This window comes from Microcaecilia unicolor, chromosome 10 (assembly GCF_901765095.1).
Source record: "Microcaecilia unicolor chromosome 10, aMicUni1.1, whole genome shotgun sequence".
Classification (NCBI taxonomy): Eukaryota; Metazoa; Chordata; class Amphibia; order Gymnophiona; family Siphonopidae; genus Microcaecilia; species Microcaecilia unicolor.
Genome location: NC_044040.1, coordinates 18,290,474 through 18,305,026, shown reverse-complemented (window position 1 = coordinate 18,305,026; position 14,553 = coordinate 18,290,474). Strand labels below are relative to the sequence as shown.

The 14,553-nt window shown below is 44.3% G+C and overlaps 1 protein-coding gene across 6 annotated transcripts in view; it reads left to right on the top strand.

Moving 5' to 3' along the window:
• Nucleotides 1-14,553, top strand: part of NRF1 (nuclear respiratory factor 1) — a 139,621-nt gene that overhangs the window by 83,372 nt on the left and 41,696 nt on the right. For all 6 annotated transcript variants that reach the window (XM_030216052.1, XM_030216055.1, XM_030216053.1 and 3 more), the window contains one exon: nt 8,489-8,646. In XM_030216052.1, the coding sequence (XP_030071912.1) occupies nt 8,489-8,646 (158 nt within the window). The remainder of the gene's footprint in view (nt 1-8,488; nt 8,647-14,553) is intronic.

Here is a 14,553-nt window from a genome sequence, read left to right as displayed (position 1 = left end):
ATGGCAAGTAAGGCTTTCCTTGGGAGCGTAGTTTGAGCAGAGCTGGTGCAAAGTTGAAATGTGTGTGAATATTTTATAAAATATACTGCACATTAAACACATTTTACATTAATTTGTGCGAGAGGATTTATGTGCTATCGGGGGCATTGTATGTCCTGATTTGATAGAGGCACTTCTGTTGTCTTTCTAAAAGAGATGCCTTTTTGGATTTTTCACATAGGTATACTGTTATAAAAGTATCCAGTATAAAAAGTTAAGAAAAGAAAAACAGAGAAACTGCTCAAATCTTTTCATTATCCCTGCCATCTTTTCTGGGTGCTGTTGATCTCTGTTTAGTGCCCAACTCTAACACACATGAAATGTTGTTAAGTTGTCAGGCTGACACAGCTGGCCCATTATTCATTCTGCAGTCTGAAAGAAGGACCCCATACTGTTGCATAATCGGGATATGCTTCCTTTGTTAAAAGGAAACTTTTATCATACTTTGAACTTGTACAGTGATTTTCAGCATTATGCTGTTATAAACCCAATATGGCTGCGACTTTCCCAAGAGCAAATACTGCTCATGCCACGAATGAAAAAAGTGCCTTTTCCATTCCAGCTACAGTACTCCTCAGAAATCCCTGGGTGTACCCTGTGGAAATTCTCAGGAGTAAATTCTGTCAGTGTGTACATTTGAAACCATTCTTTCTGATTTTGCTCCCTCTTATGACCTTTTCCAAATTTTTTTCCCAAATTTCAGTAGGAATTGTATGTTTCCGACCTCTTTCCCAAGCTTTCATATATGCATTTGTTTTTTTCAAATTCCCATTATAATACTGCATAGATTAACGAGATTGCCCCTTTTGTGGTCCTTCAAGGGTTTTTTGAACTAGAAGTTTCTCCTGCGCTTTTTGGTTTCTAGCTCATTTGGAACTAGTGCCATGAGCCTTCCTTTGCAACTACCTGGTGATTTTTCACCTAGTTTATATTTTTTTTTCATCCAACGTAGTTAGTCTGATCATTGGAGTGATAGTTCTGGGCCAGGGTCACATGCCAGAGCTTCTGTCAGAACCGTGCGGTCTTAAACCCTGAGAGGAGGAGAAGTCTAGTATAGAGAGTTGCACGGGGACAGAAATCTACCCGTCCCTGTGGGAATCTAACCCATCCCCACTGCAAGTAATCTCCTCCATCACTAACCCTGGTCCACCCAGCCCCCCTCCGCCACTTCATACCCTGCCGTACAGTCACTTTGACCCCCCCCCCCCCCCCCCCCCCCCAAGAAAGTCAGATTCTATAAGCCATGAACATAGAAACATGATGGCAAATAAAGGCCATATGACCCATCCAGTCTGCCCATCCTCTGTAACCCCGAATTCTACCTGTTCCTAAGTGATCCCACATACTTATCCCATGCCTTTTTAAATTCTGGAACAGTCCTTGACTCCACCACCTCCACCGGGAGGCCATTCCACACCTCCACCACCCTTTCTGTGAAATAATACTTCCTTAGGTTACTCCTAAGCCTGTTCCCTCTTAACTTTGTCATGTGCCCTCTCATTCCAGAGCTCTCCTTCATTTAGAAAAGGCTCTCTTTCTGTACATAAAAGCCCTTGAGATATTTCTATCATATCTCCTCTCTTCCAGCGTATATATGTTGAGGTTCATAAGCCTGTCCCTATAATTTTTGCATTCAAGACCGCGTACTAATTTCGTAGCTGCCCTCTGGACCAACTCCATCCTGTTTATATCTTTCCGTAACTACAGGATTCCCACTAACTCCTTTCCCGTGCAGCTCTCTAGTATTTACAGCAATGAGCCTCCTGCTCCTAGCAAGTACTTTTCAGTCAATGTCATCATGCCAGGTCAATTTAAGAACGTTTCGGTTGGCCTGTGGACCATTGGAAGCAGCTGAGATGTAAAGCCAAGCAGCAGTAGTTTACATTTCTGACCCATACAGGTACCGAAAGAGAGAAAAAATGCTAAGGGCCCTGTTTTCTAAGCCACACTATATATGCGCTAGCGTTTTTAGTGTGTGCTAATTCTAGACACATCCATAGGAATATATGGATATTTCTAGCATTAGCACGTGCTAACTTTTAGCGTGAGGTAAAAATACTAGCGCACTTTAGTAAACAGGGCCCCTATATGTAAGAATAGAGCAGTAATGTCGTAACTCACCTGCATCCAACTTCAGCAATCTGGGACTGTGATGTTCCAAGTCGAGCATTTTTAAGGCAAGGGAGAGAACATTATCGCTACACCAGCACCTCGTAATGGTGAAAGAGTTGCAGGAGCTTGCCACAGTGCCTGGCACAAAGAAGCAGTAGAATAGAGGTAAAATACTAAAGACTATGCATGGTGATTTATTTATTTATTTATTTGTTGCATTTGTACCCCACATTTTCCCACCTATTTGCAGGTTCAATGTGGTTTACATAGTACCGTCAAAGGCGTTTGCCCAGTCAGTGGATAACAAATACAAAGTTGTTTAGTGATCGTATGAGGTATAAGTGGAGGGTCGAAATGGATGAAGATTGCATGATGTCCTGTTCGATCATAGTCATGCTGTGTTGGTAGGTGAAGAGGGTTACGTGGGGTCGTTGAGGTAGGCCTTTTTGAAGAGGTTGGTTTTTAGTGATTTCCTGAAGTTCAAGTGGTCGTGGATGTTTTTCACAGCTTTTGGGAGCCCATTTCATAGTTGTGCGCTTATGTAGGAGAACCTGGCTGCATAAGTTTGTTTTGAATTTCAGTCCTTTGCAGTTTTGGTAGTGTAGGTTTAGGTAGGATCTTGACGATCTGACTTTGTTTCTTATTGGTAAGTCTATAAGGTCTGTCATGTATCCTGGGACTACGCCGTATATGATTTTGTGGACTAAGGTGCAGATTTTGAAGATGATTCGTTCTTTGATTAGGAGCCAATGCAACTTTTCTCGGAGAGGTTTGGCACTTTCGAAGCGTGTTTTGCTGACTATCAGCCTGGCTGCTGTATTTTGGGCAGTCTGGAGTTTTTTTATGAGTTGTTCTTTGCAGCCCGCGTAGATTCCATTGCAATAATCTGCATGGCTTAGGACCATTGATTGTATTAGGTATCGAAAAGTTGCTCTTGGGAAGAAAGGTTTTAATCGTTTGAGCTTCCACATGGAATAGAACATTTTCTTTGTTACAGAGTTTACTTGGCTCTCGAGGGTAAGGTTGCGATCGAGTGTGACACTTGAGTATTTTCAAACTGTCCGAGGTAGGGAGGGTATGTCCTGGAGTATTTATGGTTGTGATTTATGATTCACTAATGCAGTGGTTCACAGCTGTTGTCCTTAGGGCTCGGGGGTATTGTATGTTTGCTTTTCAGATACTACTTGTTGTAGTATATGCAGATTGCTGTGATTTGCAAACTGTTGATATGGACATACCACATAAGTATTTAGTGTGGCTATCTTGAAAACCAGACTTGTGGGTGACTTAGCCTGTAAACTACGTTTGAGAACCATTGCTCTAATGAGACCTGATGAGAGACAGAAAGGAAGGATTAGTTGGAGACAACAGCTGGTTGTGGTTTATTCCCAACAATGTTAATCCAGATGTAGGGTGTCATCACCCACTTCTACTATAACAGGCCTTTTCAGAGCCACACACTGGGATTCCTCATGTTAGCAGATAACTCAGTGATCCCGTTGATTATTCTGAGGAGAAACTAGTATTTGAAATATGTGAAAACTCAACCTGTTTGGCCACAGCCACTATTGGGTATTGAGCTGGAGTGTCGGAGTGCTGCCATGATGAAGACTGAAGCAAAGAATTCATTTAGTCTCTCCTCTATGGCTTTGTCTTCCCCGAGTGCCCTTTTTTTAACCTCTCGGTCATTTAGCGGTCCAACTGATTCTTTTATTGGCTTCTTGCTTCTAATATACCTAAAAAAAAGGTTTTTACTATGTGTGTTTGCCTCCAGTGCAGTCTTTTCAAAGTCTCTCTTTGCCTTCCTTTGCATTTGACTTGCCATTCCTTATGCTATTGCCCATTGTTTTCAGTCGGTTCCTTTATTCCGTTTTCTGAAGGATGTTTTTAAAGCTCTAATAGGTTCCTTCACCTAATTTTTTAACCATGCCGGCTATCGTTTGGCCTTTTCCACCTTTTTTTAATGTGTGGACTATGTCTGGGCTTCCAGGATGGTATTTTTGAATAGCATCCACTCCTGATGTAAATTTTTGACCTTTGCAGCTGCTCCTCTATGGTCAAAAAAAGCCAAAAACTTTTTCCTCATTTTATCATGGTTTCCTTTGTGAAAGTTAAATGCTAATGTACCTCCTGCACCAAATCATTCACTCCACTAAGGAATAGGTCTAGAATTGTTCCCCCTTTTGTTGGTTCCTGAACCAGCAGCTCTTTAAAGTAGTTGTTGATTTTATCAAGGAATTTTACCTCTCTGGCATGCCCTGATGTTACATTTACCCAGTCAGTATTGAGGTAATTGAAATCACTCGTTATTATTGCGTTCCCCAGTTTGTTAGCCTCCCTAATTTCTGATAACATTCGACATCTGTCTGTTCGTCCTGGTCAGATGGATGGTTGTACACTCCTATCACTATTCTTTTTCCCTTTACACGTGGAATTTCTATCCATAGGGAATCCAAGGTGTGTTTTGTGCTCTGCAGAATTTTTTCTCTCTTCGATTCAAGGCCCTTTTAAACATATAATGCTACCTTTCCACCAATTTGGTCCACCCTATCACTGTGATATAAATTGTACCCTAGTATGATAGTGTCCCATTGGTCATCTTCCTTCCACCAGCTCTCAGAAATACCTATTAGATCTATCTTTTCATTTAGTGCAATATATTCTAACTGTCCCATCTTATTTCTTAGGCTTCTGACATTTCCATACAGACATTTCAAATAATGTTATCCCTGTTTACACGTTGACACAGTGATAATTTGCAGTATTTAAAATCTGTTTGCTCTTTATTTAAAGACACCCGGTCTTCTATGTCTTTATTGCAACCTCTCTCTTAGGATGCTGTCTCTTCTCTGTTTTGGTGATATTCTTTAAAGATATCTTGTTCCAGAACATGCGCTTTTGAGCAATTGTCTTCCTTCTCCCAATTTCTAGTTTAAAAACTGCTCTGTCTCCTTGTTAATGTTGATTCCAGCTGTCAGGTTCCACTCTGGTTAAGGTGGAGTTCATCTTTCTGGAAAAGGTGCCCCTTCCCCAGAATGTTTGCCAGTTCCTAATAAATCTAAAACCCTCCTCCATACACCATCATTTAATCCACGCATTGAGATTCTGGAGCTCTGCTTGTCTCTTGGGTCCTGCACGTGGAACAGGGAGCACTTCTGAAAATGCTACCCTGGAGGTTCTAGATTTCAGAACATAGATATGAAGAGCTGAAGAATAAAGTGAGGTAAGGAAACAGCTCAAAATTAAGTAAGCAAATGTATTAGAGAAGAAGCCAAACAAAATGAGACAATAAGAGAATGCAAAAGTAACAAGACAAGTCAGTGTTTGAAAATTTTAATTAGTTCTGTTACTTTAAAAGAATATTGTCCAATCCCTTTTTTAAGGTACTTGAATTGACCCTATGTTAAGGTATGTAGTGTGATATTTAATTTTGCTATTGAGAATTGAGTAAAAAACCACCTGCTTTTTTACACAAAGTTGGCTGTTGTGTTTCTGTTGGTCCACTTTTTTTTTCCTAAGTGATTTGTGATTGCAGGGCTCAGGTTTTATTGGAGTTTAGTGATATCTTTGGTTAAAATAACTCTGCCCTGGTAAAAGTCACTTTCTTAAATGAGGTGCTTGTTTTTAGTTTTTCTGCTGTATGATGTCCAGGGTGTCTTCCCTAATTTTCCAGTTGCATCACTTTGTTACCCTCCCAGGTACTGCTGCTGCTGTATTGTATGGGTACACAAGAGACGGTCCTTGCTCTGTGATGCTTGCAGATCTAGTCAAGACACACAAAGACACTGCTTTGTGAAATTAACTTTTAGGCTTGATTTGTCTTTTCCTCTATACATGTTGTCAACAGTGGACTGGTAGTTATCTGATATCATGAGCAGGTAGAACACAGCCTAAGCTTCATACTCTATTTTCTCTGTGTGCTTTTAAAGAAGGTAAAACATTTTTCTGAATGAAAATTGTCAGATGGTGTACCAAGGAACCACCAGCATCTCATTTTCATTCTGATATTTAGCAGTTCAGGGTCATTTAGCAGACAAGTGCTTTTGAAAGAAAGCGATTTCAAAACAAAATAACAGAATGTTTTGAAATGCAAGAGACGTATCTTTGAAGATGCAAACCTGTGTTTAACACTGTCCTTTTGATGGTAGTAGATATGTATTTCAAGGACAGTGAAAATTATACCAGGTTAGAGCCAGCGGTGGTCTCCGCTTTTTACTCTGGCTGCAACAGGGAAAAGAAGGCAGTTTTCCATGGTTCTAAAAGTTTGTGGTTGGCAACTTGGCAGAAAATCAGCACTGGCCAAGGATACAACACCTGGCACGGTGATCCCACAGCCAGCTGAGTTCTCAGGTTATCCACAGTGAACATGCATGAGTTAAACTTGGGGACTCAGTATCTGCAAATCTGACATTCATATTCATTGTGGATATCTGAAAACCCAACTGGCTTTGGGGGTCCCCAAGACAGGTTTGCTATATAAAACAATATTGTATGATTCTTGTGCTTTGCAAGTTGGTGTCTGCCTCTCTAAGAGGGTCTTTTACTAAAGCTTAGCTCGAGTTATCTGCAGCATGGCCTCCAAATGACACACTGATTATGATTTATAATAAATTACCACTCTACCTATGAAAAGTTATTCCGTTATTATATTTCTTCTGTGTACACCTATATGCTGCACAAGCCAGCATGTTTGAAAATATAAGCGAGGTTAAATAAAAAATGCTACCAACAATAAGGAATGACAACATGGATGCAGCTGCTCATAGGTTTGCTTGCTTTGTTTTGAATGGGATGAGGAAACAGACTGACCTGGCTTCAACTTTTTGATTTCATCCCTTCTGTTTTCTTCCAACTTCCTTGGCAGCAAAAGCAAGTCCCGAAGGCTGTCTGCTCTGCGTCCCCACTGGCTACGACCCCCCCCCCAAAAAAAAGGAAGCGCGGGGCCGCAGCAGCCTTCAGGCATGCACTTTCGGCTCTGCTGGTCCTCTGCCCCCGCTGACATCAACTTCTAGTTCCAGGGGCAGAGGACCGGCAGATCTGACAGCACATGCTTGAAGGCTGCTGCAGCCCTGCGCTTACTTTTTTCGTTTGGCAGGAGGGAGGTCGGGATTTGCCGCGGCACACAGTTTGGGAACTGCTGGCCTATATGATGCCAACACCGTAGGCAGGACCAAGTGAGCATCATTTCTGCCTTGCGCTGTTCTGAGGTGGGTGGAAGGGTCTAGGGGTTCCACAGGGGAAGAGAAAGTTCACTAAGTGGGGTTATTTTTTTATGTTGGCCCATGGGAGAAGAGGAGGGTCCACTAGACCATCAGGAATTAATTTTTGTGTTTAGGGGAGGGGGGGGGGGCTGGGTCCTTAGGGGTGTCTAGATGGAGGGAGGCCACAACATCTCTGGAGATTTAATTTTGGGTGCCAGGACGGAGGAGGGTCCACTAGACTGTGATTTGTTTTGTGGAGAAGAGAATTGGAGTCCAGCAGGTTGAGTTTAAAAAAGTAAAAATGTCCTGATGTCTCCCTTCCTGTCAGTGTGTGAGCCAGTTTTTGCTCTGTACTGGCAGAAAGCTGGATTTAGCAAATGGTTGAATTTTATCATTGCAGTGTGCACTGTTTATTTCTGACAGTGCACACCTTCAGGTCAGCAGTAATTTGCATGTTATTTTCTTTATAGCATTGGGGAACTAAAGTTTTGCGTAAGGATTGGGCTAGGAATCTGTGTGGTAAGCTTTACTGCATGGCTCTAATACAAGCTTCCCAGAAACAATTTAGAATATATCACAGTTTCTGTTCATCTAAGTATTAGGGGCTTGAGTGATGGTGTCCATAGTCGTAGGCTGTACTATCAGGAAATTTCTGAGGCAGTGTTTCTTGGCCTGTACTGAAGAGAAAATGTTCTTACTGGTGGATCCTCTGACAAAGGGGACTGTCACCTTCAGAAAAACAAAGTTATAAAATTAAAAACAGGAAAACGATTTTGAATATTTATTTTAACGGGTGTCACGGCAGCCATATCCAGCAGGATTCAGCTTTCAGATAATGCTGTCGCTGATTAAAATGCTCAGTTGTGGCCCAGTAATATTAACAAGAGGAATAACAACTGAGGAAAGAAGTCGGCAGTGAAATTCACCTAGACAGGGAAGCCAAAGCATAACAGATGTGAGAAGCCCTCAAAAATTGGAAAAGAGGGTGGGCATTTAAAAGACGTATTTTGTTCTTTCTACTATCACCTAAAAAAAACCTGTGTAAAAGCTTTTAGCTCTTCCGACTTTTTTATGACTAGGGGGCCATTTCCACTGAGCAGGTGTCTGGTTTTGAAATGTCTTCTCTGCTCTTGTAGGTGGAACAGAACTGGGCAACACTACAAGGAGGAGAAATGACGATTCAGACGACACAGGCCTCAGAGGCCACACAAGCAGTGGCGTCCTTGGCAGAAGCCGCAGTGGCCGCATCCCAGGAGATACCTCAGGGAGCAACTGTTACCATGGCACTGAACAGGTACTGGCACACCAGTTGCAAAGGCTTCCCTTGGGATCCCCCGTGGGGGAGGGGACAGGAAGAAATGTAACGACAGACTGCGATCCCTGGCTAAGAAGTGGTGTGGGCAACGCACATGAGCCTAGGTATTATGTGCTGCTGTGTCATTCCTTTTGTCGGGCTCTGGCCAGACCTGGTGCCTCTGCTGACAGTAGTAACTAGGCGATAAATATTTTGAGACCCTATTTAAATGTATATAATTTTATATAGTGCTGAAAATAGAACTGTTTTTATAATTGTACAGTGGGAGTGGGTGCACAGAGTATGATGGCATACCCATAGTTAAGTTCTGTTTTTTAAACTTCAAAAGTGTGTTACTGCCAGAATGCCAAAAAAGTGCTCTGGAAAAGAAAGGAAATACTTTGGGGAAACCAGAGAAAATTCCTTGGAGGAGGATTACACTTGTTCAAAGGCTTAAAGTCAGATGTCAGTGTCTGTGGTTTGGTTTTATCATGAATTTAATAAACTGAATATATCTTCTTATATAATAATTCTCACCTCCAACGTTCTAATGTGCCTGGGACTGTGGCTCCCTCGGAGGTGGTCTGCTAGGCAGCTTAGAACGCAGTGATGTCACTGACAGCTGATTCCAAGGCAAGGGGAGGAGTCTGCTAGGCAACTTAGAACGCAGTGATGTCGCGTGTTTCCCTACTCCTCCCCCTGCCTAGGAAATAGCTGTCAGTGCCCCCCCCCCCCCCCCCCCCTCAGTGCAACACTCAAGCCCATGCCCTGCAAAACCGCAAGCCAGGCAGTGGGAGGAGTACCCTACTCCTTCCCCTGCCTACAAATCAGCTCTGTGCCCCCCATTCTCGGGCACATCAACCCCCTCACCACCCGCAGCCGCCAATACTAATGCTATCCGGCCACTGCTGCTTCTCCTGTGGAGCAGCAGTGGCCGGTACAAAAAGAAAAAAGCAAAAAAAATGTAAACCTGAAACGCGGCTCCATAGACAGCCATCTGGCATTGGCTGTCGTCTCTGCAGCCGCTCCTCCTCTCCCCTCCACATCACTGCCCCTGCAGGAAGACCCCGGAGGAGCGCAGCGATGTCAGAGGGGTGAGGAGGAGCGGCTGCAGAGACAACAGCCAATGCCAGATGGCTGTCTACGGAGCCGTGTTTCAGGTTTAAAATCTGTTTTTTGGCTTTTTTCTTTTTGTACCGGCCGCTGCTGCTGAACAAGAGACGCAGCAGTGGCCAGACAGTGTTAGTATTGGCGGCTGCGGGTGGCGAGGGGGTTGATGTGCCCGAGGGGGGGGTAGGGGCTTGGGTGATGCGCCATGGCGCAGGGGCTTGGGTGATGCGCCGAGGGGGAAGGGGCGGGTCGCTGGACATGGGTGGCTGGAGGGGGGCAGGGGGTAGCGCTATAGAAGTGATAAGTAGTAGTAGTAGGGTCGCTGGACATGGGTGGCTGCAGGGGGAGAGGAGGGTCGCTGGACATAGATGGCTGCAGGGGGGGCAGGGAAGAGGGAGGTGGGGAGGGGGTCCTGAGACCAGATGGGTGGCTGCAGGGGAGGGCAGGGGAGACAGAAGGGATGCTGCAGAGGGGGCAGGGGGAGAGGAGAGTCGCTGGACATGGGTGGCTGCAGGGGGGCAGGGGAGAGAGGTGGGTCGCTGGACATGGGTAGCTGCAGGGGGAGAGAAGGGTTGCTGGACATGGGTGGCTGCAGGGGGGCGGGGGGGAGGGCCGCTGCACATGCGTGGCTGCAGGGGGAGAGGAGGGTTGGTGGGCAGGGGGTCCTGAGACCAGATGGGTGGCTGCAGGGGGGGGGGCAGGGGAGACAGGAGGGATGCTGCAGGGGGGGGAGATTACCTTGCTAGCGCCCGTTTCATTGCCTACCGAAACGGGCCTTTTATACTAGTATATATATATTTAAAAAAGAAGGAAAGAAAGAAAAGAAGCTACTGCTTCTTAAATTTCTTTTGGTAAGGCACACTAGAACCCAGCCAAAAATGGCAATACTGAACACCACCTTTATTGAGACTATTCACTTATAGGCTCAGTGTATTGAATTGCAATCCCAGACAAAGGTAATATGGTCACTAGATATTAGAGAAAATTAATTCTGTCCTATGGCAGACTTTTGTTTCCTGAGTCCCTCCTGTGTGCTGGATGAGGGATGCTTTCCCTGCGGTGTATCTACTGCTGATGGATCGGCCTTCTCAGGGCAGGACTCCTGAAGGCCAGAGGTTTTCCTGTGCATGCTTCTCTTCTCTGAAGAAAACACCAGTGTCTCAAATTCTAATCCTTCTCATCTTTAGCTCTTGTTTGTTCTCTCCCCTCCTCCTGTACTCACGTAGTGCTGCTTCACTCTGTTCCGTCGCAAAGCATTATTTGCATCTCTCCCCACTGTAATTGTTAATCTGCAAAGATGTGGAAACCTTTGTTTTTTTAACCATGGATTAATGCAGCAAGGACTATATCAGATGTGTAAGAGAAACAGCCGGCTGGAACTTAGAGGTGGCAATTTTATAAACTTGATTTCACACATAAAAACGACAATTCTATAAACTAGGCATTTGCATTATGCACGCCTTGTAGGTCACCTAAGCATTAATGGCGCACATAACTTGCCTAGCGTGTAAATGTTAGGGGGAGGGGCATATTTATGGTTAGGGCATGGCCGAATCTTCCACTTACAAGCGGCTACTGGCAGCCTCTATATTCAAGGGGAAGACACCTTTTAAGCTTCCCTTTGATGACGGCTTATATATCATTTTTATTACACTGGCGCTGCTAAGACCAGGATGACGACATTTGGGAAGAGATTCAAGGGACCGTTGACACAGGCATTAGCCGAAACACGGCCATATTGGGATCTTTTAATAAAGATTCTTCCGTGTTTAAAGCTCCTGTGATACTTCCTTTCACTCCTTGGCCGACTCCACTCTTTTTTGTTGCTTGATCCTTTGTAGAGTCTGGTTCTTTTTCTCTTTGATGTTCACTGCAGACGTGTAAACGTTAGGCGCTCTGATATCAGGATATGCAAGTACTCTATAACAGTACCTGTGCAGCCAGATCCCCCTCCGATCTCGCGGTATATCCTTGGAGTATGTAAGTGGAAGTGCCCACTTGTAGAATGGCCCCCAAAATGACTTTTATAAAATTACTCCGGAGTTATGCACATAAGTATGTGCGATGTGAAAAAAGTGTGTACTTTTACGCAATGCGCCTGTGGACATGTTCGTGGGAGGAGCACAGAGAAGGTCTTGATTTATGCATAGGCATTTATACCTTGCTCTTGAGCAGATATAAAAATGTCCACAGCTTACGTCTAGCCATGATTTCTGACTTCTGACGCCTGTATTTCTTTATAAAATAGGCTAAAATAAACAGTTAAGAACCCTTTTACTAAGCCGCTTAGGTGCCTATGTGTGCCCAACGCGCACCAATTTGGAACTACTGCCCGGCTATTGCGCGGCCCAGGCGGTAATTTCATTTTTTACGTGTGCCAGAAAATATATTTTATTTTCCGGCGTGCGGTGCTAACCGGGCGGTAATCAGCACTGTATGTTCGCTGATGATTACCGCCCGGTTAACACATGAGACCTTACCGCTAAGTGAATGGGTGGCGGTAAGGTCTCAGGCCCAAAATGGATGTGCGCCAATTTTCATTGTGCTGTACATCCATTTTCGGCCAAAAATAAAACAGGGCCTTTTTTGCAGGCGCGCTAAAAAAATGGACCTGCGTGTGTCCAATACACATGTCTACAGCAGCGCAGGCCATTTTTCGGCGCACCTTAGTAAAAGGACCCCTAACCCTCTTAGCCTAGGCAAGCTGTTAGAAAATTACCTTCAAAAAGTATATAGCAAGGTTTGCTGAATAGTTGTATTGTCCTGGGATCCTTCTGCAGTATGGAAAATGCTCACGGATTTCCTTCTGGTGATGGTGTGTTAATGCTTCCCCTAGAGGACTTGCTAACGAGCTCAGGCACAGCTGGTGGCATGAAACTGTTTACTTCAGGAAAGAGAGACTATGCAATTCTGGTAACTGCAGAAAGTCACAAAAGGGTTGGGATGGGTGAAAGGGCTTTGCAATCAGCCACCGGTAACAGGGTACTATGGAAGGATAAGGGAATGCTGAATTAGGGTATCTTATCAGGTAACAGTGCTCAGAGGTGGGGGCGATGGACGCTGAAATGGGCATGAGGTCAAGTACCAGTGCTACAAAGAACTCTGGGAAGAGAGGACAAGGCTAATTTGGCCAGTCAGTGGATGTAGTGAAATGGCAGCAGAAGAGCAAGGCGCTGTTGGCAGGAAATTAGCTGGAGGCAATCGCAGCTTCATCTACCATTTTGCTTACTTATTGATTCTTGAATTCATTCTCTTTTCACCTGCTGGTTATTCTTTCAATTTGCTCTTTCTTGATTTTTCAGCTCTTTAAATTTATAAAGCCCCCACACCACTACAACCCTGTTGGATTTTCTTTATTCGTTGCTGAGATGCCATCGCTCATCTGACTTTTTATACTTTTGAGTTGATATTTAAAGAGATTTAACTGGCCACAAATGGCTCCTGGCCAGTTAAATCACTTGTTCGAAGCTATCCGGTCATTTTCAGTGACACTTGACCAGTTAGTGTTGCTGAAAATTTCCAATTAGCTCTTACCTGAAACCCAGCTATTTTGGGGGCATTCTGAGGCAGAGTCAGCAAATTTAAGTGCCGTTATTCAGCACTTAACCGGCCAAGGTAACCGCATAAATAAGCTTGCATTAAAGTCAGTCCTATCTTTATGCAAAACGCCGTAGCCAGATAAATGCTGAATATCGAATTTAACTGGCTATATTTTAGCCAGCTTTCAAACCTGGAAATTCAGTGCTAGAGCCCGGACATGACTCAGCTTTAAATTTACAGGCGTATTGGCACCGGCTAAGTATGGACCCCCCCCCCCCCCCCTTATTTATCTTAGAGCCCACTATTCAAAGGATTTATACTCCTAACCTGAGAATTGTGCTCATAAATTGGCCTCTTTGAAAACTTTACTGGGGTTGAGTGCATAATGTAATACTCAAAATTTCACTGAACTCCTAAATTTAGGAACATAAAAATTGGGTGGCAAAGGGGCATGTTTAGGGCAAGGGAAAAAGGAAGTTTTGTTTTTTTTTTGTTACATTTGTACCCCGCACTTTTCCCACTCATGGCAGGCTCAATGCAGCTTACATGGGGCAATGGAGTCACAAGGAGCTGCCTGTGCCTGAAGTGGGAATCAAACTCAGTTCCTCAGTTCCCCAGGACCAAAGTCCACCACCCTAACCACTAGGCCACTCCTCCACTGTTGCTACTATTTGAGATTCTACATGGAATGTTGCTATTCCACTAGCAACATTCCATGTAGAAGTCGGCCCTTGCAGATCACCAATGTGGCCGCGCAGGCTTCTGCGCAGCCTTCTACATGGAAAGTTGCTAGTGGAATAGCAACATTCCATGTAGAATCTCCAATTGTAGCAACATTCCATGTAGAATCTCAAAGAGTAGCAACATTCCATGTAGAATCTCCAATAGTATCTGTTTTATTTTTGTTACATTTGTACCCCGCGCTTTCCCACTCATGGCAGGCTCAATGCGGCTTACATGGGGCAATGGAGGGTTAAGTGACTTGCCCAGAGTCACAAGGAGCTGCCTGTGCCTGAAGTGGGAATCGAACTCAGTTCCCCAGGACCAAAGTCCACCACCCTAACCACTAGGCCACTCCTCCACTGGTTTTCAGTACTAGGCTTATAAATTAGGCAAATGAATGGCAGGCCTAAATTTATAAGACTAGCTTTTGAGCTCCTAATTTAAGAGGGTGACCGAATTCAGTTTCGGATTCACATCGAAACCGGACTGAAATACGGGTTCAGGTTTCAGCTGAAAATGTCTGTGCATTTTCAC